The sequence below is a fragment of the Euwallacea fornicatus genome, chromosome 17 (assembly GCF_040115645.1).
Source record: "Euwallacea fornicatus isolate EFF26 chromosome 17, ASM4011564v1, whole genome shotgun sequence".
Lineage (NCBI taxonomy): Eukaryota > Metazoa > Arthropoda > Insecta > Coleoptera > Curculionidae > Euwallacea > Euwallacea fornicatus.
The window spans coordinates 3152072-3178271 of NC_089557.1; the positions used below are offsets into that span (position 1 = coordinate 3152072).

General features: G+C 34.0%; 1 protein-coding gene and 1 long non-coding RNA gene across 6 annotated transcripts; one reads left to right on the top strand and one right to left on the bottom strand.

Annotated features, from left to right (window-relative positions):
* Positions 1-72: 72 nt before the first annotated feature.
* Positions 73-21650, bottom strand: LOC136344598 (uncharacterized). Of its 5 annotated transcripts, XM_066292221.1 has the most exons (15): positions 19632-20016; positions 19362-19433; positions 18024-18207; positions 16779-16937; positions 13763-14428; positions 13533-13679; positions 12158-12205; positions 6645-6732; positions 5248-5430; positions 4000-4197; positions 3726-3946; positions 3470-3669; positions 3256-3419; positions 955-3201; positions 73-808 (listed from the first exon to the last, which is right to left on the bottom strand). In XM_066292221.1, the coding sequence occupies exons 1-15, from the start codon at positions 19706-19708 to the stop codon at positions 465-467; spliced, it is 4998 nt and encodes a 1665-aa protein (XP_066148318.1). In that variant the 5' UTR covers positions 19709-20016; the 3' UTR covers positions 73-464. The 5 variants fall into 5 exon arrangements, with proteins under 5 accessions (XP_066148318.1, XP_066148321.1, XP_066148319.1 ...); XM_066292224.1 differs by lacking the exons at positions 19362-19433; positions 19632-20016 and adding an exon at positions 21491-21650; XM_066292222.1 differs by lacking the exon at positions 19362-19433 and having other exon boundaries at positions 19632-20015.
* LOC136344602 (uncharacterized) lies at positions 17095-18028 on the top strand. The gene is made up of 3 exons (XR_010732986.1): positions 17095-17387; positions 17441-17612; positions 17706-18028. It is a non-coding gene; the product is annotated as an uncharacterized lncRNA (long non-coding RNA).
* Positions 21651-26200: the final 4550 nt, after the last annotated feature.

Here is a 26200-nt window from a genome sequence, read left to right on the forward strand (position 1 = left end):
GGATTCATAGGATTACGTTAAACTTCATCGGGAAGGAATCAAGCTCATCACTTGAAGATTAAAGAAAATACCTTCTGAAAATTCGAGATTTATTTATTTCAACTTAAAATAAAACAATAAAATTGAACATTAAGTGCAATAATTGATAAACTAAAAATATGCACAAACAAATCCCAGAAGAAAAACTTCCTATGGCTAACACTAAAACACTATATAGAACAACAAACGTAATATATCGAATTGCTTCAATGTCTTCTATAATACAAATCATAATGTTTGTGAGGGTTAGTAAATTATAAAGTGCAAAATTATTAATAAGTCATTATATACATAATATACCCTTTTGAAAAGCTCCAATCACCCTTAATACATCTATATTAGAGACCAAAACTCATCTCTGTCCGACAATCCATACTAGAGGATTGGACGAAATTACGGTTCTAGATTGTTACCTCCTCAAAAATTCAAAAATCTGAATACGGAGGTTTATCGAAAGTCAAAGGCTTATAGATGTCGCCGCTTTGACCCCATCCTCTCGCAGCGGTGTTGTAAGTGGGGAAACCCCCCAAATTGAATTTTCTCTGAGGAGGTAGGGGAGCGGACAAAATTACGTCATCGTATGTTTGCAAGGGTGGTTGTTGATAGACATTTTGATATCCAAGAGATTCATGGGCGTTGTATGCAGGGGTGTAGAGGCTTGGTAAGGGGCTACTTGATTCTTTGGGTGTAAAAACTGAGACAGCTGCGTTCGGTTTGTAAGTTGACGAGACAGGGGCTTTCTGCTGAGGTCTAAGAAGAGTTGTTGGACCTAATCAACAAGAATTCAGTTAAATTCAAACAAAAAGCTAACCTATTAGTGTTATAATTCAAATAAATATATTAATAAATGACAAAAACACTTGAGCCAGACACTAATCAACGGGACAAGAAAAAACAAACACAGCAAAGCCTTGCCTTGATATTGCAGTTCGCAAGCGCCCCCTACTTCATTTGAAGAAGACACTTGAGAGGACAAATGTTGTGCTATTTGGGAAGAATATTTGCAGAAGGAACTATTCTCCGATTGCTCCAGTGAATATAATCTTGCATTCTCTGTTGTGGGATAAGTGGAGTTTCGCACCTTAGAACTGGTTACATAGTAGATACTATCAAATTCCTCTTCTGCCTGTTTTAACTTGTTAAAATCCTTCACGTTAGGGCTCCGAGAAGGAGCTAGTTTGTCCACCACATCAGGCAGAGGTTCTCTTATCTGTTTGTATTGCATAGGAGGCATTATCGATTGTTCAAAAGTCTGGATAAGAGACTTCACAGGGATTTTTACGTAATCTTCTTCATCTACTTCTGATGTGAAGCTCTGCGATAGTTTGCGGTTTTGGTCACCAGATCCATTATTCTCTGGTTGATGGTTTATTGAAGTTACTTGAGAGACAGGTATTTGTTTCATGTCATGAAAGCCGTTAACAAATGTACTTGGATCAATAATTTGCCCATTTACTACCTGGAAATCTAAGTCAACTTCACGGTTTTGCTCATAAAACACTTTTTCGATTTCTTCATTGGCACTGGGCTTGATCATCTCAATCTCGGCTTTCTCACTGGATTTTACAGTGGTTTTTAAACTACAATTCTCTGTGCCTTCTTCAGTTGATTCTAGGTGAGTCTGTTGAAAGTGAACTTTATCGGGTTCTTGTATATGCTCTATGGTTCTAGATGATTGAGAATTTTTGATGCGCTTCTCCTGCCATGATTTTTTCTTGCCCACTAAAGCTTTTTTGAACTCATCATTGATGTTTAACTCTCCAAAAAGAGGTCTTGCTCCTATTATTGCTCCTGGGGGTTTCTTGCAAATTTTCGGTTCAATTTCCAGACTCAAATCGTCTTTTAATTGCATATTTTCGGATTTGTTTAATACATTCATTTCAGCCTTTTTCTTTTCTTCTTCTCTTTCTCCATTTTCACCACAATTCATTGATAACGGCTCAGGAAGTGCTTCCTTCAACTTAACCTCATCTTGTCCGTTAATTTTTCCAGCAGTCTCCCCTTCTGTTCCCTCATTAGTTAAATCTTTATACTCAATATCAATCCCCGTCATTCCCTTAATTGCGTAAGTGTCCACTACATCATAAGCCTTTTTTATATGCTTTAATTCGTTGAAGCACCCTTGCTGATATATTATAGCTTCGGCCTTCTCTCTATTGTTCTCAATTGCAAGTTTCCTGGTATGTTCCTCAATCTTCGGATCTTTTTGCTCCACCTTCACCTTTTCTATCATGATCTTAGTATGTGTATCGCAATGCTTAGGTTCACTAGTTTCTGTTTCCATATTGCCATTGATTGAACCAGCACTGGCGGAATTTTCATCCGGAACAAAAATTTGGATAGGAGATTTAACTCTGGCATTAAAATGTCCTTGGCTTTCAAACATCTCTGATTGGATGGTACGTGAATCTGGCGTAGGCCCTCTAAAGCTACGTTCGCATACTTGGGCATCTCCACTTACAGCGAAACTGAATTCTGGATGTAATAGTTTTGGAGTCATATCCAAAACGGGACTGAAACAGCCCAGCTCATATTTCTTGTCGCTGAGGGAGACTGGAACAAACTGTCTGGTAGGTATGGGCCTTAGAAGTATGGATTCTTGCTTCTCCGCAGCTAGATATTTGGAAATGTCTGGAATAGTGGGAAATGGTTTGTCACTATTATCGTCCATAAATTCTGGAGGAGGTAGAAGGGTGTCTTCATACGCATCATCAAAGCTGATTGACGATTTCACCTTAAATGGTATAGGGCTCATTCTTAAAGCCACAATGTCTTGTTCTAGAATTTCCGGGTTTAAAGTCACATCTGGTACTGAAGGAAATGGTGAAGGTGGTCCTAAAGAAGACTGAAATTCCTGGTTTTCTTTGAAGCATTGAATGTCCTTTTTCAGCACTTCTTGCTCGATAATAACGTCAGGGATAGAAGGAAATGGGGAGTGAGCGCGTTCCTCTTTTTTCCTTGCCAACTCCTCTTCAGCTTCTTTTTGGAAATCTCGTCTCGGTTCCAAGAAAGCAGGAGTCACAGATCTAATAACTTCAGAAGCCAAATGGTTTAAACTTTCAGGATTTTGGGATATATCTGGAATGGTAGGAAATGGAGAGGTGGGTCGTTGTTCTTTCCTATCGGAAGCAAAGATATTATCCAAAGCTGCGTTAATGCTGCCTAAAAGCCGTAAAATTAAGCAACGTATTAAGCAGAGAAGCACGAGGTACTTACTATATTGTAATTTAGTATTTGATCCAGAGCTCCAAGCCTGAGGTAGTGAAGGCTTGTACACATCAACATTGCTAGCAGCCCCTTTTTGCAAATTGTCCACTATTCGGTTGATGCTTTGACTGTTGTAAGCAGGATTGTGAGCAAAGCTCTTTTGCTCACCATATCTGAAATTCATTATTTTTTGGTGACGAATAAAGGCAAAACGAGGTCTTACCCGTTGGTTTTGGGAACAGTCCACGAAGCCAGATTGTCGTCTTTAAGTGCCTGCTCGTATGAATTTACAGCCGGAGCTACAAAGTTGCCTTTGGTGGGCCAAGTTGGTTCTACTTCGAAGGCTGCCTCCACTGATCCTGTTTCTAGGGCCGCGTCCCAGGGAGATTTAATAAGTTTAATACGTGGTCGAGTAAATTTTTCCTTCAAATTTTAGAAATTGATTTGTTGACAAATAGCAGTCAATGAAAATAAATTACTTGTATTTCGTCTAACTTCTCTTTGTGGGCTAATCTCTGTTGGGTCTCTGGTAGGTAACTGGGAGGTGGTAAGTTGGTAGCTGGAGGGGTGAATGGTGTTAAATTTGGAGCTGGTGTTGGAGTTATAACGTCTGGCAAAGTGGAGGGTGGTCTAGTTCCATTAGTCTCAGCCACTACCCACTTTTCTGATCTCTTACGTCTTTTGGCGAATAATTCTGCTCCTAAAGTATTTTCAAATGAAATCTAATTTTTGTATAAATTGAACCTTTCATACCTTTTCCTTTGGGAGAATTGAGCCCTTTAACGATCTCCAAACACACTTCAGGTGATAAAGCAGTATCAAATGTATAGCCTTGCTTTCTGAGGCTGTTGATATCATGTACTTGTCCAGCTGGGTTCATAACAAGTTTAAGTGGGTCTTTCTTTCCAGATCCATCGCAGGTCAGTTCTGATTTATTTGTTGTGGCCCTTCCTGAAAATTTTATTAAGAGTAAGTTTCAATGACATGCTATTTTTATTTATATCTGTTTACTCTTAAGGGAATTTTTGGTATGCTCAGAGCAAATCGGTTTGGTAATCATGTGCCAACAGGTTAAAAATAGGGATGGTGGTTTTGGTATTAAAATGGCATTACACAGATATGTCTCATATATCACAAATTGACGTGTCACTAACCTGGTTTAAGGAAAATGTGTTGGAACTAAAATTAGAACAACTGAAAGAGACGGTAGTTGTCCAGAGACGATTAACACTAATATCTGTTAGTTGGATCGTTTGTTAATACTGACAGACTCACTTTATCTGGATTATTTTTAGGGTTACGTTACAATTAGATCACACAATTATGATTCAGGGACGCATCAAGGGAAAATTATAACTGCCACTGCCCTCAATTACGATGTGCATATCTGATGTCTTGAAAAGAATTATTTAGACCTTACACGACACCCTTAAGAATGTTCTCGAAAAACTAAGGAGAAGTTGGTTATATGCATTTGATTACCCGTACCTAAATCCGTCCCTGAGTTCTTTCATGGGCAATGGCAGTCAGCCAAATATTCTTAAAGATGTTGTTACCTTAGGGCGAGCGTATGTAAGATTAATGGTTTTGGAAATCAAATTTCTATGTTAATTGCAGACTCTTCTATATTATTTCTTACATTTGGAACAAATCAAGGGAGGAAACATCGGAAAATTTTTTCCAATAAAACATAGTTAATTTTATTCATTTTAAATATAAATAGCTTTTTGTAAATGTCAGTTAATACGTCTATTGATATAGAATAAAGCCTTGCAATGAATTAGCTTTGGAAGATTTTTGTGGTGAAGTTGGTATTAGTTGAAGTTATTTAAGAACTTATATCTGCGAATTCAATGTACCAGAAAGAAAAAAATACTGGTTTGCTATAATTATATATAATTTATAACAATAGTAAACTATCAGACATCATCCTTTTAATGACCAATAATATTTATTGTCCGATAATTTATGAAAACTTGTTTTTCCACTCATATATTTTACCTTCTCCTTCATGGACCCACTTCACTGACCTCTTCTTTCGATTAACATACATTTGCAGGCCCTTACTTTTCTGATTACTGATATCAGTCAGAGAACTGGAAATCCTCTTGGCAAGCTTCACCTGGTCTTCAACTGTGGGGTGAAAGCCCTTTTCGTAGAATGCAGATGACGCAAACATTTTTCCTAAACAACAAACCCAAAACTATTTAAATCCATGGCATCTTCATAATATAAGTCTTTTTTTGCGAATTTTATCACAAATATTTAGATAAAAGAAAATAAAGTTTATTTTGGTAATTTGCAAACTGGTTGCGAAGGCCCACATGTTTCGACGTTTCAAGTTTGATTCGTCAAGGTTAACAGAATGGAGCAACGAAACAAATACACACTAGTGCGTAATAAGACACAATTGTTTGACTTTTCATTGCCAGAATTTACTTTTTACCCAGTTTGTGGTAACAAATCATACGCAGCCTCTTTGCGGTTTTTTCTATTTAATCAAAACATTTAGATTTGATAAATTGAAGGTTATTGAGAAATGTGAGACTGTAATAATTTTTTGATATTGTTTAGCTAACTCAGGAAGCCCCTGGGCTTCCTGAGTTCCTGTCTAACAGGAGTGACTGTCTCACTCGGCACCCGCAGAGAATCCCAAATACGCTGGCGGGGTTTTATATTTGAGTCGAAGGACCAGACGGGCTCCTGTCGTGAATAATGGGGTTCCATATGTTCGAGAGGGTACAGAAACTCTGTTACACGAAACTACTGTTACACTAAATTTAATCACATAGTAGTTGGAATACAGGGTTGATTGGCGATCAAACTATTAACAATAATGTCCGTGTACAAATTTCTATTGCAACAAGATGAGGTAGAGGTTGGTAGAGTGATTTATTCTAACTTGTGAAATCGAGAGAGGAGATAATTTTCTGTTAATGCGACGAGATGAGGAACGGTTCTGATTTTGTTCTAAGAGAGGTGGTGCTCTTTCCCAAAAAAAAGCAGGTCCCCGAGTCTGGTTCTTATCCACGATTTCGTGAGAAAATCACTACTTTGATGCTTTCACACCATTGCCTTATTGCTAACATCCTTTGGTTCTTGGGCCACTTGCGTGGTTCTTGCGAGACATTCCATCCTAATTTACTGCAACCCTTTACCTATTTTACAATTCGCACTTCATAAATCAAGGTGGAAGTAAACCAAATGAATGGTAATTAGTGCGATACCTATGGTTTGGCACCTAATGGTATGTCGAGGGTTGGGTTCTGTTTTCCATTTATTGTTATTTATTGCCCAGATGTTAAGGCATTACGTGAGAGCGATCTTTATGCTGGAGTTTCACCAACGGATATTTCAGTTCGTAAAATTTCATAAATCGTAATAATAATATGACTTACTGCCTGATTTAGGTTGGATCTGTTCGCCATCCGCTGGTGTGAATATTTTTTCCAGATCGATGGGTTTTGTTGGAGGGGCATTTTCATCCTAAAATAGAAACTAGCATTCAAATGAGACAAATAAAACATCGTAATGATATAGTAACTGCATTATTTGTTATTATTTAATATCAAAACTATTGAATTATTAATAAATATTGAATTACTATTTAAAGACTATTAGATCTAAATTTAATTGGTAGCGATAAGGTTACCGTGAATTGTACCAATCAGAACGGACTTGGAGATAACAATGTTCCTTAATAAAGTTAAATGACGTATCATCAATGGAGTGTTTTCGAGAGGCCCCGCCTCATTTTCAATTATGACTAAAGTGAAAAAGCTATTCTGCCCTTTAAGACACTCATTTAATATGTCCTCACTCAGGCGAGGACGTATTAAACGAATATCTGAATATTTTTGGCTCTACATTAGATGCATTTCCATAAAGCAAAGATTATCCCTAATAAACAAGGACGTTAAAAAAGATAAAGTGTCCTGGCAAGGTTTCATTTTTTTGCATTATAAAGATATAAAAAAGCTACCTCTTTTTATAACTGCTGATTTTAAGAAAAACCTCACAGTAATAAAATCTCGCAAAAGCAATTTGCTGGTTGAAAACACACCTTTACATCAGCTCTAGATATACACATTTACATGCATTCGGGAAATTTCAATAATTATGAATTGGATCAGTTAAATAATATTTTTATTTCGCCATTTTTTCTATAATTTTGTTATTGTAATTACTATAAAAAGCACTTTCTAGATTTCTGAAATGTCCCACTTAGATGTAAAATTATTGGATAAAATTTTATTAATGCTTCATGCGCTGTCGCTTTGACAGTAGCCTGAAAATTTGTGGAGTTTTCTAGACATCCACCAACTTAATACAGTTGTTTTGAATGTTTTCTTTTTGGCCAAGTTCCTAAAATTTAAAAATCTTTTGCATCATTCTCATACAGTGGTTAGAAATATTATTTCAACATCTACATAATTAAAAAAATCTACTTTAAGCATCAACGAAAATTTGAAGCATACATCGGTGGGTGCTAATAATCAAGATCGGAAAATTTAAACTAAAGGTTTATTTTTAAATGAAAAATAGCTGTTATTGTGTTTAGGTTAATATACTCAAGATGTTTAATTATAGACACCTGATGCAGCTTAGGTGCACTTCAATTACTTCTCGACGTTTCTGCATTACACATCAGAGCTTTATTTATAAATCATACGACATACTTCAAAATGGACACGTTTCTCCTTCTTAGCTTTGGTTTTCTCGCTTTCTCCTAGCTTGAGAACTCCAACATTTTGCGTAGTGTCCAAGCTTTGCTTGGACTGTCCATTGCTGTAACCGTTCACTATTGTCCTCTCCAATCGAGTGTCACTATTTTTACTGAAAAACTCCTCCCGATTTCGCGTTATCGTGCAAATCTCACCTCCCAAGAACATTTTCAATGTCCCAAGTTCGCTTCAATCCCATCAAACTAAGATTTTTTATTAAAAAAAAAAATTGGCCGACGCTCTTTGTTCCAGTTTCCGGCTGTATTTCCCGAACTCGAAATGCGCACTGAAACTAGCAACAGAAAAATTCCGCACAAGTTCCTCACTGGATATTTCCGGCTTCACAGTAGTTGTCGGAAAATCGGAAAGTGCAATTTTCCATCGGAGACGCGCATTTTCCCGACGTCCATTAACTTTTGGCCGCTAATCTACGAGTTAGTGCCGGCCATGTGTTGCGCATTTTGTTGCATTAGTTTCGGTTATGATGTAATTGCCTATGTTTATTAGGTTTTGATCCTCCTCCTTTTTGAAATAATAAACGGATTCATAGTTATGGTTTTTTTAGTTGTATATAACCCGGGAAATTTGGCAAATATGATTGCAAATCTTAGCAGTTTGTCTTATCTTTGAGGTATCCGAGTCGGAGGATAATTTAGGTTGCTGCTTAGGCAGTGATCTGTTTTCTTAAGTATTAGAGAATGGTTGTTTATATAACCTCGATATTTTAAATTGACAAATATTTATTCTTCATAATTTTGGTCCCTTTGCGCCTTGACACTTTCATCTAAAAATAATAACATATAGTAGGTAATTCTGTACCTACAAATTTGATGTTCTTCAAAATTTTAACTAGCAACACTTTATCAACACTCCTCACTGACATCACGGATTTGAAAACTTCAAGAATACTTGATATTTTGCCAGGATTCCGGATTACGTAATGAGGGTTCAAACTTATCTCCAGTTGAAACTTGAGCGAAAGGTTAAGTTTTAAATGCCAGAATAAACTTGCATTAAATTGAAAATATCCGAGTATCTGCTTGACGAAATGGAAAGTTTAAGAATTCTTCTAGCTGACTAGTTTTGCCTTGATTGTCTCTTTTTCAGTTTTTTGATTTGAATTAGTACATTTACGATGAACAATTTTTTACCATTATGGTTCAACTTCATTACCTTTTATATCTACAATACGGGAAATTCGCTCATATTAACGTAATCGCATCTTTAAACTTTTTGTACTTTGTCAGTGGAGTTTTAAAGCCTGATAATCAACTTCAAATTGATCATATCTATAATCAATTTGGGACAGATTTTTTATAGAACACGCCTTGTTTAGAAACCTCGTGTGTCTTTTTTCCTTCCTGACTGTCTCTCTTTAATGTTTGACTTTTAGTTAAATACAATTTACTCTTATGTGTTATCAAAAGTGCACTAAAAATTGTCGATTAATTTTAAGTCAAAATGCATTAATGCAATTTCGGAAAAAAATGCACGAGTTTGTGTGTTACGTGAGTTTTTATTATCTAAATTACACGACTGGCACTTTTTCCTATCATAAATAATACCTTTTATAAACACTTTCTGTTTGCACGTTTTCATGGAACTGGTTCCAAAAATCACTCTTTTCGTAGTCATATGAGAAGTCGAACAACATTTTTATAATTTGTGAACTTCGATCCGACAAACTTTCAATATTTAAAGAATTGCTGTTAATACTCACCAATCCGACCTTAAACACTCTCTGAGTCAAATTAGTCAAAAAGGCCTTTTTGCTAGGATCTGTAGCATCTGAAGGCTTAAACCCTCTATTCGATTCTATCAGCTCAGTAATGCTTTGGCTTCTCCGCAGCTGACCAAAAGACCTCGAAGGCTCTCCGCTGGGAGTGGACGGCGCCGATGATGGTACAAACGGAGAACCACTAGCACTTTTAGTCAGAGAGTACGATTTCTTTGTTATGGTATATGAGGACCCGCCATGACGTTGGGTGGACTTTGAATCGATCACCTTGGATATTAGACGCATGGTTGATTTTGAGGGTTGATGGTCGGTTCGGGGTTGAGTGGACTATTTAGACATGGTAGGCACCTGAAGATGCGTTGTGGTTGGAAGGTTTTGAAAAGTGCTATTTACAAGGCGATACAATGTCTAGTTTCTCTTGAGTAAGTAATAAAAAAGAAATAATGGAGTTAATACAGGTTTGTTGATATTTAAATCAGTTGTGGTTTAGATTTTATTCAGTGAAATCGAATTTAGAACAGAAAAAGTGTAATAACTGTATTTATCACACGAGTTGAATTAACTCAGTCGAAATGCATTTCTTTTACTCTTTTTAATTAAACATTTAACCTGGTGCACGAGATGTTATGTGAAGGGACGTCTTTGAAAATGACCGTTGCTTTGTATTATTAGTTTTTTTTATTACTCAATTTGTAAAGAAATTGAGAAACTAAAGACCCGTGAAGTAACGACGTGTTTTTTTCTCCCTTTAGGGCTCCTGATTTACAAAAAATCTGAAAAAAAACAGGTTGCATTTACACTTCACCTTTTCATCTTAAACATTCACCACATTTGTAACGAGACTTACGAAGCCACAACGTTTGAGAAAGATTAAATGTTTTCTTTCTTGTCTTCACTTTTTTAATTTAAAAGTTGACTAGTTCAGCAATTTGAACTAATCTCCATGTAAAGAAATTCTGGAATAAACAAAATTAAAATTGTCAGTTTGTTTACTACTCTTTGTTGATTTGTATTTTTTTGTATTTTAAACTTAGGAGGAACCCTGACCTATGTAATAGAAACGGGCTCTGGAATGTTTCCTTATTTTTATTAATTTAAACCTCAAACGTATAGAAATTAGTATAATGTTTGAGCTATCAGACGGGTCTTTCCTCGATTCATTCGGTATAGAAATTCGATTTGATCTATACTTTATATATATATATTCTACTATAATAGTCAATTATTAATTGTTTTTCGCTTAATAAACTAATAGTTATTTTGGCAAATTCTTGATGCATTAGACTATGTTGGACACGCCCACACCAACATCAGGCACTGCCAAAAACTTGTAAAACACATTGAAGACGCACAAGTGGAGTCACCAATCCAATTATTCATATTCCTCTTATTTATTAATCCAAATTATTGGGAAAAACCCTACAAGACAATAATAGCATATGATTTAATTTGTTTAGGCGACAAAAAGAGTTAGTATTGATTGTTAGTGCATCGTTACGAGATTTCAAGGATTTCCCCGAAACTTTTGCAATCCAAATAAATGCCCGGCTCTATGCAATAAACAAAATCAAGCCAATTCTCTACATTTTTACTTTACAGCCTCTGATCTAAATATAAGCTCGTCACTATAAGTTAAACCCGAAAATAGCACTTTCCCAACCAACCGACACTTAAAACACGGCCGACACGTCGATTTCAGTGAAAACGCGATGGATGCAAAAGAGACGATAATTTTCTGGACTCAGATCTGGATTAGGACCGCATTTGATAACACCGATCGTGTGAAATCTATATAACAAAGTACCGCTCCAGAAATATCCTGAGCAAGCACCTAGCGAATGTAACTTTGTTTCTGGATGAATTCCAATATTAGCGAAAGTACTAATCAACGATCCACGTTTTACTAAAGGTATCTATGGGGAACAAAACTAATTCATTCAGGTTCAGTCGAATATTAGATCGTATTCAATTTTCTATATAAACACAAAAGTTTTTTTCCTAGAGAGGTATTTGGTATGTTGGGTTGTTTGGAAATTCGTGATGGCTGGGGTTATTTTGGGCGCAGCTGCTAATGTATTACGATGTTTGCCATTCGATTATAAGTCGTTCTCCATGTGTGTTTATGCCAGATGAAAATTAAGGAAAATAGAGAGCTGTGTTAAGTGAAAGTTTGTCGTTGAAAAGCTTTTGATATTGGAGTTTAAAACCAATGATGTATATCAGTGGTTTTAAACTCACTAGTATGTGATCTCTATCGAAAAAAAAAAAAACGTTGAAATGAAATGAATTGAAAATTTTCTGAAATATCAGCTGCTTTTTATTTTTAACGTATTGTGAGTATAAAAGTTCTATCTCTTTCTTAAGTCTTAAGTTTTTTAAAAGCTTAGGCAATTTTTATCATAATATCATTATAGAAATTGCATAGAGAAAGTGGTATTCTTCGACTCACCTGTTCAGTTTTGGAACTTCCGTACTTCTCGGTAACCTCCCGATTTATCTAAAAAAATAATTATTTTTATTTAGCACAGTTTAGAAACAATCAACCCGCATAAAAATACAAAAAATTAATGAATTATCAAAATCGACGAGTGGTAGGTATTTATGAACTAGCAGAAATGACTGCAAAATGAATCTGGAAAGTTTGCATGTTAAATAAAGTTAGATAACCTCTCACAATTTGCATACTTCAGTGCAAAGTTCATTATGGATGTTTTATTACAAAAACCGCGCGGCGTTTACCTCAAATTGAGAGGATACCAGCTCAACAAAGAGTGTTTGAGACATTTTTATGACACTGGCACTCTTTGATTAATGACATCATTAATATGTTAGAGATCCAAAATCATAAAGCTTATTTGATTTTTTATGCAAACTCAACAAGTATTTACTCAAAGCTTTTTGAGCAATTTCGGCCTCATTGTAAACTAAATGAATGCTGAGGAAATATTTCTCGACGCGATTTTTGGTAGGCAAAGGTATAGCTGGAGACAAAATTACATATTTTTTAATTTTCTAATTCGAATAAATCGTATTTTATTGTAAGCGGTATATTTTTACAACGAGTAGAGATATAAAGGGTGTTTAAAAAATACGCGGCAATATTTAAGGGAGGGATTGCTCAGTTTTAATAACGGTTTTTGAAAAATAATTCGAACATGTTTTGACCGACTTTTTAAAAATTATCAATGCACAAAATAGTCTTAGAGAATAATGGAATAAACCCCGGAAATTTTTGACAATGTTCTATGATAAACAGACATACAATAAAATAGTTTTTATTTTTTATGTCCTAAACGGAGCAAGATGCGACGAAAATTCAAAAAGCAAAGAAAAAGCGTATTTTTAATTGTTTCATTTTAAAAAAATATGTCGAAATTTAATTAGTCAGTGACATACATCCTTTTGACAATAAATTTAGTTAAGATTCACCCCTTCTCTCCCTGAAGTCTCTGGACTTAATAATTTTAATCTAGTTAGAACTAAATCAGCTTTCTTATTACTACAAATAACACTACCACGTTTCAAAAAAATCGGTCAAAAAATATTTGAATTATTTTTTAAAAACCGTTATTAAAAAAATTAACACACTGTATCTTGGAAACAGTACATTTCCGGACCTATGTTTATATGAACTTTTTTTCATAAAATGACCTGAGAATACACTCCCTTAAATATTGCCGCGCCCTTTTTAAACACCCGGTATATAATGACTTTAAAACAAATATTCGGCTGAAGACCTTTAAATAATTGATATTGAATCCGCCAAAATAAAAATTTTCTTTTTGCCCCAAAGGTTCCAAAAATCCTCTTTAAAACATAACTACCTGTTGATCCCAATATTGACTTAAACTACTCTCAGAGGGTAACGACACGGGACGATATTTAGGTGGTTTAGATGGTAGACGTGATGGTAAAGTGGCCGTCCAGGTCTTGTTCTGGCCCTGCTTTGAATGATGGCTAGACAAATGATTCTGAAACAGTCACTGAATGAATGCACTATTGGAAATTTAATGGGAAGTTAATGTCTAAACTGCTACTCAAATAATTCTGCTACCTGCATTAAAGTGTCGTGCTTCAATGAGGAGAGAATTCCTCCACCGCCATCCTGCTTGAGCTCCCTGTCCTTCTCAGCATAACTATCTAAATCGGATATGATCTCTTTGAGAGAGTTTTTAATACTCTCCTCCTTGATTTCTGCCTGATTATTATTTACAATCTTAGGGAGATCACTACAGTTATCGCTGGTTAAAGTAATCTCAGGAAGTACTGTAAAGGAACTTTCTAGGTCTGATAACTTCAATGGAGATAAGGGCTTATGTGGAGTGTACCCTAAGGGAAGCCAGGAGTTTTGCTCATTGTTGTTAGAGTCTACTGAGGAATCTAAGAGCTTCGTGTGATCTAAGAGAGGAGGAGTTTCTAACTGCTGAGAGGGAGAACGTTGTTTAGAACCAATGTTTCCAATTTGAGCTAAAGCGTCAGAGTAAATGCTCTCTATTTCATCTATAATCGGTTCTTTCACGATAGTAACTGCTCTTTCTGCTTCAATTTTCTTGGCGAGTTCGAAGGACTTGAGAGGCTCGAAAGGCTTCAAGGGTTGAAAAGGCTTGAGAGGCTCAAAAGGTTTCACTTCATTGTAGCTTTCCACTTGATCCAAAGGTAGAGGTTTGTAGTAATTTTGCTGGGGTCGAGTATTCTTGATGTTTTCATCCTCGATGGTATCCTGAAGATTTTGTTTTTGGTTTGTATTATACACACAATTTATGATTTGATAAACAGTACGAAAGAAAATTGGTCTAAATCGAATAGATAAGCTTCAGAATGCATACCTTCACAACATTAATTCACATTGAACTTACCAGGTGGCGTTCTCTAAGCACTAAAGTCCAGAGAAGAAACAATTCCCTGAAAAACTGGCCAAATGAGGCTTTAATTAATTCGGGTAGATTTTTTCCATCGATTAATTTATCAAAGAATAAGAAGAGTAGTAACAGATTTAAAGCCTCAAATTTGAGTTTGGTAGATGGGTTTCTCGATAGATTTTCATGTAGAAGAGTTAGATAGAGGCTGTTTACACAAATCGTGTCCTAGAGGTTTGTATTAAAATTATACCACATTTCCCAGATTTATAGTTGTTTCAATTTCTAAGAATTTGACAGAAAATTTTTCTTAGTTCCATATATGTAACATACAGCGTTATCTGTCCCTCATTTCGCCACGAAGATAACTTCTTCTTCAGAACCGATGCAGAGAGTGCTATATTTATCAATGTTACCCGTTTGTAAAGATTGGGTGTCACTAACTTAGGTCACTCCGCACAAATGTTCCTAACTTTTGAGAAGTTTAGCTTTTTGTGAGAAATAATTTCTTTGACCTGCAACTGTTGATAATTTGGTATCACTATGATAAACATACCAAAACAGTTAACAAAACAAACACAAGAAAAGATAAACTACTAATTGATTTGGATGAAATAGCAGATTGTTCTTTTACTGTCCAACTAAGGGATGATACCTATAGTACTACATTGGGATCGCAACCCTGCAAAACTGGCCAAAAATCAAATAGTAAAAAATATTCGTTCAATTTATTCTTTTTAAATCTGAATAAATTTTATTATAAATACTTCATTTTAACAAGGAAAATCCATTACAACTATAGCTTCATTTGTAAAGGGATTTTTGTTATTTTTTAACACTATATAAAATTTTCTGATTTAGAAAATGTATTACCCTGAATCATAACTTAATGAGTTTTCCACACTATTGAATCCTACGTCTGCGGGGTAAACATATTATGTAAAATAATAGTTAAATATCAATGCAGGTCGATAAACAGAATTAAAAATTGAATTTTATAACTGGATCTTAGGAGATCCTGCCGTTATTTTATTAAAGTTCGATTTACAGTTAGAAAGTGGGAAAACTTGCTTAAATCATGTACAATGTAAATCAATGACCCTATTGATATATATATAAATAAAACCAGTATTTCTTTTACCTTTGCATAAAAAGTCTCACTTAATAGTAAGAAAATGTAAGTAAAATATGTTTATATTAGTTTCCTCCAGTGCGACATAAATTCATAAACTTACTTATTGAGTAAGAATTTCGTTAGAAATGAATTTTTTGCCACATATGTGGCCTGATCAAATGTATTACAACTGTGAAGAACAACTTAGGAAAATTATCAAATTCAAAATAATCGATGTGTGAGTTTCGCGTTTAAGGGGGGGAGGAGGGGGACGGTGGAGATATATTCTAATTGCCACAAGATTGTTCAACAATGAACAAAAAAAATTAAAGATTAAAGATTTGAAAAGAAGGAAAATATGCAACTGAAGCTTCAAAACGTTACAAAACTGAACAAAAACAGTGACTGGACCAGGCTATATAGAACTGAGCGCGTCCACGGCCCACATTTCATAACATTTTGAAGCCAGTCTGGAAGAAAACTACTTAATAATATCTCTATCATCAACACATTTATTTGAAATAGTAAATACATATGTGTCATTAATAATTATAGCCACATAAGCGAGTAATTAAACAAAAAACAACCCGTCTCTATAATGGATAAGTTAAAAGGACTACATTAGGAGAAGTTAGAAAAAAGCGCCAGTTCTATATAACCCTTGGTATCACATAGATACAAAAATGGTGAAATACATTCTGTTGTATGGTGTCTTTCCTTTAGATATCACATTCACGGCCTTATATTACTATAGTAAATGCAAACTTAATAGAAAAGTAGAAAAGGATTAGAGAAGATTGTAGCTAGACAAGGCGGTGGAAGAAAGAAAGATTAACACAAAAAAGAGATAGGTTTGAAGTTTAACCTTAATTAATAAATATAAAAGTAAATATTGATATGTATCATATTCTCATGAGTTTATATGAACCAAAAATTAGAAAACGAGGTTTAAATTTCTCAAAAAAAAAAGAATAAAAACAAGGGAAGAGCAATATGGAATAATCTCTAAACCGATATCAAACCTTTCATGCCTCAACCTCATATTCTTCAGTCTCTTCCATCGAAAAACTTTCTGAGGTTTCAATTTTCGAACTAAATACCTTTTTATTCGCAGATACAGTGGTGGTCTCTTGCTGCATCACATTCTTTGTAGATTCAGTTTTCTGAGTGCGATGATCCTCCACCAAAGATGTGTTTTCTTGTCCCTCAAAAGTAGCAGTTTTTTGATGCATTTTCGAATCCCCCAAATCCTTCGAAACCTAAATAAAGAAAACAGTTAGTCTATGGCTTTAGTTTCCGAAAATATTTATCTGTACGCAATACATGGAAGTCTATTTAGAGATCAACACCTGTCAGGCAGTAAGGCTCTGAAGCATTAATTTCAATATCTCTGGATAAACAACTGTTCTAGAAGTAGATATGCATACATATTAGTTTTAAGGCGGGCTGTAGCAGTCAGTATATGTCGGATATTTGTTTAGTTCGTGATTACTTAAAGGTTTATAGCAGATATTGATGGTTATGGGCAAATAATCAGGAGAAAGTTTCATAACAATCCGTAAAATAGGTAATTTTTGGAAAATCAGTAAATTGCACTGGGAATTCACATAAATATGAGATATTTTACGATATTTGACGTACAAATATTATCTTTATAGGGACAGTTAATCACAAAATGTGATGAAAAAATAATCATAATAAAAATACAGGTGAAAAATGTTGTTTCTAATATATGTTTCATTTTTAAAATTCGCCTTTTTAGATCCAAAATATTTGAGACGTTTTCAGAAGTTCGTGAGTGGATTCTGGAAATCATCAACCTGCGGATATTTTCTTGCATGAGAACATCTTTTTGGATATGTATACTACATTTCTTCCATGGCAAAGTTTCTAGAACATTCTGACTTGATCTAGAAGCTTTCAGAATATTTCAAGTGAGTTTAAAATCTTTGGAGCATTAACCCATGGCCCAGTTAATTTTTGGTTCCACATAACATAATGCAAATATAAATTTTATTGAATTATAGTGACACAAGAAACAGAATTACCTCAATCTAATTTAAGATCGTTAACAAGCAAACTTCATGGCACATTACATCGGCACAAACCTACAAGATTTGCAATTAATTTAAGGAAATTATTTATGTTACCAACATTGTATTAGAAATTAATAGACTTGGCCAACACTTGTTTTGGCACAGGTAATAGTCAATTAGAGGATTCGTTAAGGTGTCAAGAACCCAAAATTCATTATTACATGCAAATCTTAGTTTGCATAGTTCTCCAGCAGAAAATATCGTGGGGAAGTTTATTTACTGAAATTGTTTATGATGGAAAGTACTTGCCTCTGTTAAAGTAGTTTCCTCCACGCTCTCACTTTCCTCCTCCCTATTTGCAGAGGTGGCCACAGCCCCACTTTGAGGAATGGAAACTTGCATGTCCGACATTTCGTTTGTTTGAGTGTCTTCTTTCTTAAGGCTGATTGTAGAAGGGCTTTCCAGGAGGTCGTTTGAGTTTATGCTGGATTTTCTAAATTAAAACAAGATTTTCCTTTAGCTAATGTACTTTTGGCACAGCCGTTAATGTAATCCCGAATTATAATTTGAAAATAGAAAAGGCTTCTTTTCTAAGCCGGTTTAGTTTACCAAAGACATTTGGGTCTAGGAATAGTGTATGCTGAAAGTACAGGCATAAATAGTTTTTCTTTAAACAGACACAGAACAGTAACTAAATTTAACTATTTTTTCGGGAACAACCGTTAAAAAAACTCGGGCAAATGGCTTTTGCTTGTTATTTGGCAACATTTCAAGAGAAGGCTGAGCTCTTAAATATAGTTTCAAGCTTTTAAATCTGAATCACATAGTAAAATGTTATTCGTTCGAAGATTTGCACTGGTTCATCGCAAATTATTAATTCTGATTCTGAGATTCAACTGATTCTGCTTTTATTGGGAATCGGAGGTTTAGCGAGCCCTTCATTAGGTGAAAAAAATGATTCGGCTCTCAAAGATTTTTAATATATATTTTCTAATTCCTCAATAGTTCAATTATTGCAAAATTCAGGATCATCAACAAACTTTTTTTCTTGTAAACAGTTTCCAAATAATAGCAAATGACGTTCTACAGAATTTTTATAGAATATTTCTCTGGAATTTCCATGAACTTAAATTTCAAAATTCTTGATTTTTATTCAGCAACCTTACGGTCATTTTGTATTTTATGACCCAGCTTTCTATATAAAGTGTTGCCACAAGAAATCTACGATATATTTTTTGAAATCATGAATTTAAAAATTGCAATGGAGATCCAATATTGAAAGAAAAACACTGGATATGGGAAACTATGGAGGATTTTAAATGAAGAGCAGTCTTCGTAACGTAGTATTATTTTATGCAATTTTGTTGGTAAATATTGAGAAATATCTAAATAATTCCTGAATCGCTAAAGCCGTTACATGCGAAGTATCATCGAACTTTTCAATATTTTATAGTTTCCATGAAAATCTTTCGAAATAAAATTCCAATTTTAATAAAAACTAGAGGAATTCCCTGAATCTAAAGTCTGTTCAGCTTTTACTCATTGGCACGCTTTCTCGAATGTGGTTATAACTTGTTTATTATTAATTTTGATGAATGAAAACATGATGCAGAAGTGCATTTGATGACGACAATGATCACCATTTACCTTCTAGCCTTTTGGAATTCATCCCATATAATATAAGCCACAACAATTCCTACAGAAGATTTAACATATTTACTGAAAAAGAAAATAGTAGAAGTTAACGATTGTTTTGTAAACAAAACCCACAGGCACATACAAAACAGTTTTACGACCACAAGGCTTTTAGAACACCCAGAAAATGCTATTTGTGTTTGCAGCCTTTAACTCACTAATAGAATATAAGTTATTATATGTTGACATAAGATAATACTTAATATGAAAGAGAGAACTTACCTCTCAATTGCCCTTTCGGGGTCATAAACATACCGAAAGAACAGCAGCCAAATGTAGTTGAGTATATCACTGATCATGTCGATTTATGTGCAGCTTAAGAAAAATCCGAATGAAAGAAAAAACACAAAAATCTAATCTAAGAAGAAACAAGAAACATTGCCTAATTGTGAACGGGCAATTCTCATAAGTGCAACATATTATTATACTAGAACACTAATTTGATTGCAAAACATACTTCATCGTGACGAGAGCACATTCCTGCTGGGCTTTCTGGCACCAACTGCCGTTTAGGTGACATTTTCACCTTTTGAAAAGATCACAGTGGATTATAAATATATTAAAATAACATCAGGAACTTAAGAGAAGTGTGCTTAGAAACACGAAAGTTTTCTTTTCATTTCCCGAAGTTTTCATTTTGACAATACAAAAAATACGAATTTTACAAGAAATGTATGCACTCCCACGTACTCATGACGAGATGGATGATAGTCTTAAGGAGGAAGATTTGGAAAGTGGGTCGTTGGCCGTGGGCCAGGTTTCAAGAAAAAGTAGAGGGACCATGTGGAAGTCGTAGCTCAAATTTGACATCCAGGTTTAGCATCATAGGAATTTTGATTAGAAAATAAAGTGTTTTTCAAGAAAAACGCAGTTCAAGATATAAATGTTAATTCAGTGGATCAGAAAGTTTTTGAAACATATTAAGAAATTGTATGGTCTTGTAAATGCAGTACTCAATAATATGGCCACGAGGGCGGCATTGACGTATCACAATGTTTTAGGGCCCAGAAATTTTTCGAGGTAATTTCTCTTGTTCGATTCTTCGGACCTTAAAATTGTGTCTGTGTATGCCATTTATTTCACTGAATTTAAATTCATTTTTTGTCAACGTATAACTTGACACCACTCAGTGTAGTATTGAGGTAGAATGAATAATTCGCCAGCTGAGGGTACTGATTTTACTGGCTAAATATGCATGTTGTTCAAATTGAATAAAACTCCTACAGTGCGCAAAAAAAACAGCATTCAAAATTGCATTTTGTTAAGTATTATTTGTTACTGATTGTCCTCCGCAAAAAAATCTGTTCTGTACGCCACTGTTTCACCACAATCCATGTTTTCAAACTACAGAAAAGTCTCGCAATTAGTGTAACTCGTTCACCAAAAAGAAATAAGGACTTAAATTCAGTATGTTAAAGTTAAAATAAAATCAAAAGTACAATGAAAATGAAGGAAATAAATAAATTATTACAACTCGGTACAGATCAATTTGATATTTCCTGATAGTTTGTTGAAATTTTATAAGATTATGGAAAAAAATAATGCATAAGTTCTGACCAACATCTTTCAGTCAAGTTAACTACTTCCAACTCAGAACCATGTTTTAATTTCTCTCAATTACGTGATTCCCTCAACTAACTTCAACCGAATTTTCTAAATTTAATCTCCGTTTTCTTATAGCTTTTCAACACAGTTATTCTAAAATACAAGCAGTAATTTGTGCAATGAATGTTCGGAAAACAACTTGGCTACGAATAGCAAAATATCATTTTTCGTTCACCGAATGCGTGCCAGTAATTAATAGCTATAAAAATACCACAACAGTGATTGTGTTTGAATGATCAAACACTTTCCAAAGCAACCTAAAAATAGATTTTCCTTTTTTTCAAGACGATGAACCACTTAGTACATGATTTGAATAACCAAAAGAGACTTTGGAAGACTGCATGCGGTTTTTGTAAAAATAATAATTTGATTTTTTAATAGCGGTTAATTTAATTATCACTCCTGAAACACTGATTTATCTTCAGCGTCAAAACCAATTCTCATTTCAAAATTCAAAATATTGCCAATGAACTCACCCGCAAATATCTCTTAACCTCTCACCGAAGAACAATACCCGGGACTGAAATTTCGAAAGCTGTAGACTTAAAGAGGCCGCCGGCACATGACTAATCTGGTACCGAGTGTTTTCGAGAAACGTCCTGTGCGCATGCTAAACATCCAGAAAAGCCAGATTCCTGGATACCGGGATCCACCATCGGCAAGGTTGAGCCAGTATTTTTGCCAAAATCCATACGACTTTGGCTGGTTTCCATTGGATATCGCTGCCAACTTAATCCGGATAAGAATTGTTTTTTGAATTATAAATTGTTTGAATACTTCAATTGTTTGTTGTTATTTATTGTTTGCTTTTTTGCCCAGGGTTGAACTCTAAAAAATATTGAAAGTTCAGTAACGCTTGGAAGCGATTATTGGCTATTCATGAGGTTTTGAAGGCTTTCGAGAAAGCAGATATAAATTTCTACGTTTGAGGAAAGTGGATCAGAGTTTTATCTGTGATAAAAATTATTGTAGTAATGAAATTTTACTATAATTAAAATGGTTTCATTTATTTTATTTCACATAATTTCTAACTATATGCAATTTTAAAATATCTTCAGACACTTTAATTTCCTAGAACACAATTGGAAAATATCCGAATTCATACCAATGTCCTGTTATTGGAACGGATCACCGACCCGAACTGGCCAGAGTGTTGTTCTCATAGTTTCGAAATTAGTTCAGCAGTAAAATGCGTTAAAAGTTATAAGGAAAAACGCAATACTGGTTTAGAAATGCAGCAGGGATTATTAACATATTATAAGTCCTGAAAAACCCATAAGAGAGTCCTGCAAAGCTTTATCATTCGTAGAAAGGCAAAAAAGATATTTGGAGGATATCAAAAACGAGATGCATATATAGGTTTAGATTTATGCTAACAATAATACCATTACTGCAATAGACAAACCAACTTGCAAGTTATAAAAAGTGACTTACCGATTCTATGTTTCCAAAGATATAAATACACTCTCCTCAAGATAAAGTACTGAAGTGAAGACTTGATTGGATCTCACACCTTTAATTATTTTCGAAATGTTCTCAAGTAATGTTCAGAGATATTTGCATTCACCAATATATCCAGAATCTGTGGTGTTATTTAATTACTTTATTTGATATATTGATATGATAGCTCCATCTTAACACGAAACATTAAACTATTGCTATTACGTTTATAATCATATATTGACTTCTGGCTTCACCGGGAAATCAAGATTTTTTAGATTTTTATTTAGATTATTTTTAAAAATGATACTGCTACATTTGATGAAGAGGATAAAATTATAAATAAAACAAGGTTCTCACGTCGCACCGAACACTCATATTAGAGAGATTCTGTACAGAGTGTTTATTCTGTTCTGGTAGAATCTTTAAAGAGAGAATCTTGGACTAATTGTAAGATAAAAATTTCATTTAAGTAAGGGTCCGTATCGTCTTGGTTCTTGAGATATAAGGCTTCAAAAAAAATTGTTTGGTGTTTTGATTATATTTTTATTGAATAACATGTCAACTCAAATATTTATTTAGTTTTTTGTTTAATGTTAGAGAGCGCCACGCACAGAGTATAAATACTAGTAGTTATAGTTATATAAATCCTGGTACAACACTTTATGTGGCGCCCTATAACATTAAACAAAAAACTAAGTAAATATTTGAGTTTCTTAGCACTGATACTCCCAGAACCCACAATTTCGTAAAATTCACATGTTATTTAACAGAAATACAATCAAAATATCAAACAAACATTTTTTATGAAACCTTGTATCTCAAGCATCAAGCCAATATTAACCCATGTTAATATGAACTTTTTTTCTTAGAATTAGTCAAAGATTCTCTTTAAAGTTTATGCAAATAGTTAATAAACATCCTGCATATGTAGTAGATATACAGTATGAAGGAAGAGGGATATATTAGGAGCAAGTTATGAAAACATCATAACAATGAACCATAGTGAAAAACAACAATGGTCTCAATAGTTGCTGTGGTTTTCTTGTGAGCTATAACACAGACGTAGTGATCAATATTGAAAAAATACATAATTGGATGGATATTAGAGAAGTACCTTTTAATTACCACTACTTCAGGTTTTATGAGATTGTGTCGTCTGTCTTTGACACATAAAAATAAAATCGTTTTTTATTTGGATCTTAATGGCTTATGAAAATATTGCTTATGAAATGCATATTCTATTATTGTTATATATTATCTGAAAGTTCGTCTCAGGAATTTGAATGTTTGTAATAAATGGAATTTGTATTGCTAATAAAGAATTTACTTTAACTATACAAAATACCGATCGCTAAAAGTAGTTCCCCTTGTTCCTTGAATTTAAGCAGATCCATAGCAACATGTGTCCGTGAAATCTGACTTTTAAATTAGGAAAAGTATATATGAAAATGCAAAATTATTGGCAAAAAATCAAGATGTTTAACTCTGACCATAACTAAATCGCTTTGAACAACTAAACAAACATTAATCAAAGCTGCTCTACAACACTCGCGAACATGCATCCAGTCACCATCCGGATAGTCCGGATTCACACATCCAATGAATGTTATTAACTATTAACTTATAATGTTGTGGTTATATTGTTTTGTTTCTAACCAGTGGTGCCGGCAAGCAATTTTCCCTCAGGTTCACTGAATATTGAGTTACTCTCAGAATAGTTTGAGGCACGTCCATGGTTGGAGGTCGTGTATTATAAAGCCCCCACCCAAATTGCAGATTTCCCTTGCGCAATAATAACAATTACCCAAAAGTTCTCTAAACCGACACATCTCTAAACATTAACAACTGATAAGATTACAGGCGATAATGAAGTAGCATAATGAGCCAAAGAGTCAGCAAGGTCAACCGGCAAATGGTGAATTACATGAGCGTGAATTAAATCGAGCTTCGCACACCATCAGTTCGGTATCAGTGTTGACAATAAGCTGCTGAAAATATCTAGGAGTAGTAGTAAATAGCTCAAAGTATAATTAAATTGAGAAAGGAGAGCTTGAGGTGAGGTTTCAGTGAGTGCACAAAAGAAATGACTTGAAAGGTGAGTTCCGTAGAAGCGGTGACAAGTGGAGGTGGTATGCCCTGAAGGATGTAATTTTTGACATATTTGAGTTGTTAATCAAATATAAATTGATGTAAAGATGTATGGATCTGAAAACATTATAGCGAAACTTAGTGCTCAGTTTTATCACTCCAATGCAATAGCGAATCCTTAATTTGGGGAAGGGTCTTCAAATTGAAAAATTTGAAATCAAAAACTTAAAAAAAAAACTTTTGGAACACATTCAACTGGCTGTAACTTTGAAATAATGTTTTGGGCATTCTTAAGGTTTACAATTTATTCTTTTCACATCTGACCTCAAATGACACTTATATAATCTACATAATAAAAGTTTCTGCAAAATTTTATGAAATGTATTATATTCAATTTGCGATGGTATATATTGATAAAAGATCTCTTACTCTGGCTTGCTTTTAGAGTCGTTTTAATTTATTAACACCAGACAGCAAATATTTAGATAACCAATAATTATTTATAACTTTAGCTCCCGTACCGGTGGTATCAGGACACTTTTAAGAAGCAAAGTTCGATTTTAAATGTATTACTCTCGGAGAGTCCTGAAAATAAAAACAGAAAACACCAACCAAATTTCAGTGATATAATAATAATAATAATAATAATAATAATAATAATAATAATAATAATAATAATAATAATAATAATAATAATAATAATAATAATAATAATAATAATAATAATAATAATAATAATAATAATAATATTTGTATGCTTCTGTAACAAATTATAGTGTATACGCTTTCAGATAAACTAAGAATGAATAATCCGTAACTTTCATCACATGTGATAAAGTAGCTATTAGCTGGATAATATTCACTAGGTATATGAACAAATGTTTGCAAGAATACCCATTACATCTAGGTAACCAACTTATTTTTACTCTTTAACACGAAATTAAACACCTTTGTTTGGCCTAGTAGGTGCAACGCCACATACGTAAATACGTAAGTTAGTGCTGTACGCAGCTCATTAAACATTCTGACGTTGTCTATTTACATTGACAAATAGGTAACATAATAAATAATCACTTTACTATGTAATAAGCTTTTTGCACTGAAAAGTAATTAATTTTTATACAAAACTCTAATTTAATTCACCATAATATATTAGCAAAAACCTATTGTAATCTATTTCCGTTAAGTTAACATTCCATGGATTAAAATAAATTATTTCTTGTCGGTTCTCCTAGGCCTTAAAACAAACACTGAGCTGAAATTACAGTTGAAATTAACCACTCTTTAGTTCATATAAACAAGGATCAATCAATTAGGAAAACACACCATTTCAGTAGGAATAAATCATATAAAAGACTGGAAGTTACAATGTGAAATAATTTTGGCAATATTTCAACGTAATTTTTTGAATGTTGTTTTTTCAGGAAAAATCATATTTGTATTCAAACGGTTGGAAAGTTACAACAATTTATTGCAAAGAGGACATCTTCACCGTCTCTGCATATTAATTTAGAGGGCAGGAAGCTGTTCGTAATGATTCATTGTTAAACGAGAATAGTAGAAAGCGATAGTACCACTTAGATGATCTTTGGATCAACTCGACTAAAAAAATGTGATCACCTTTTCTTGTTATTATTCTTAATTATGTAAAAGGA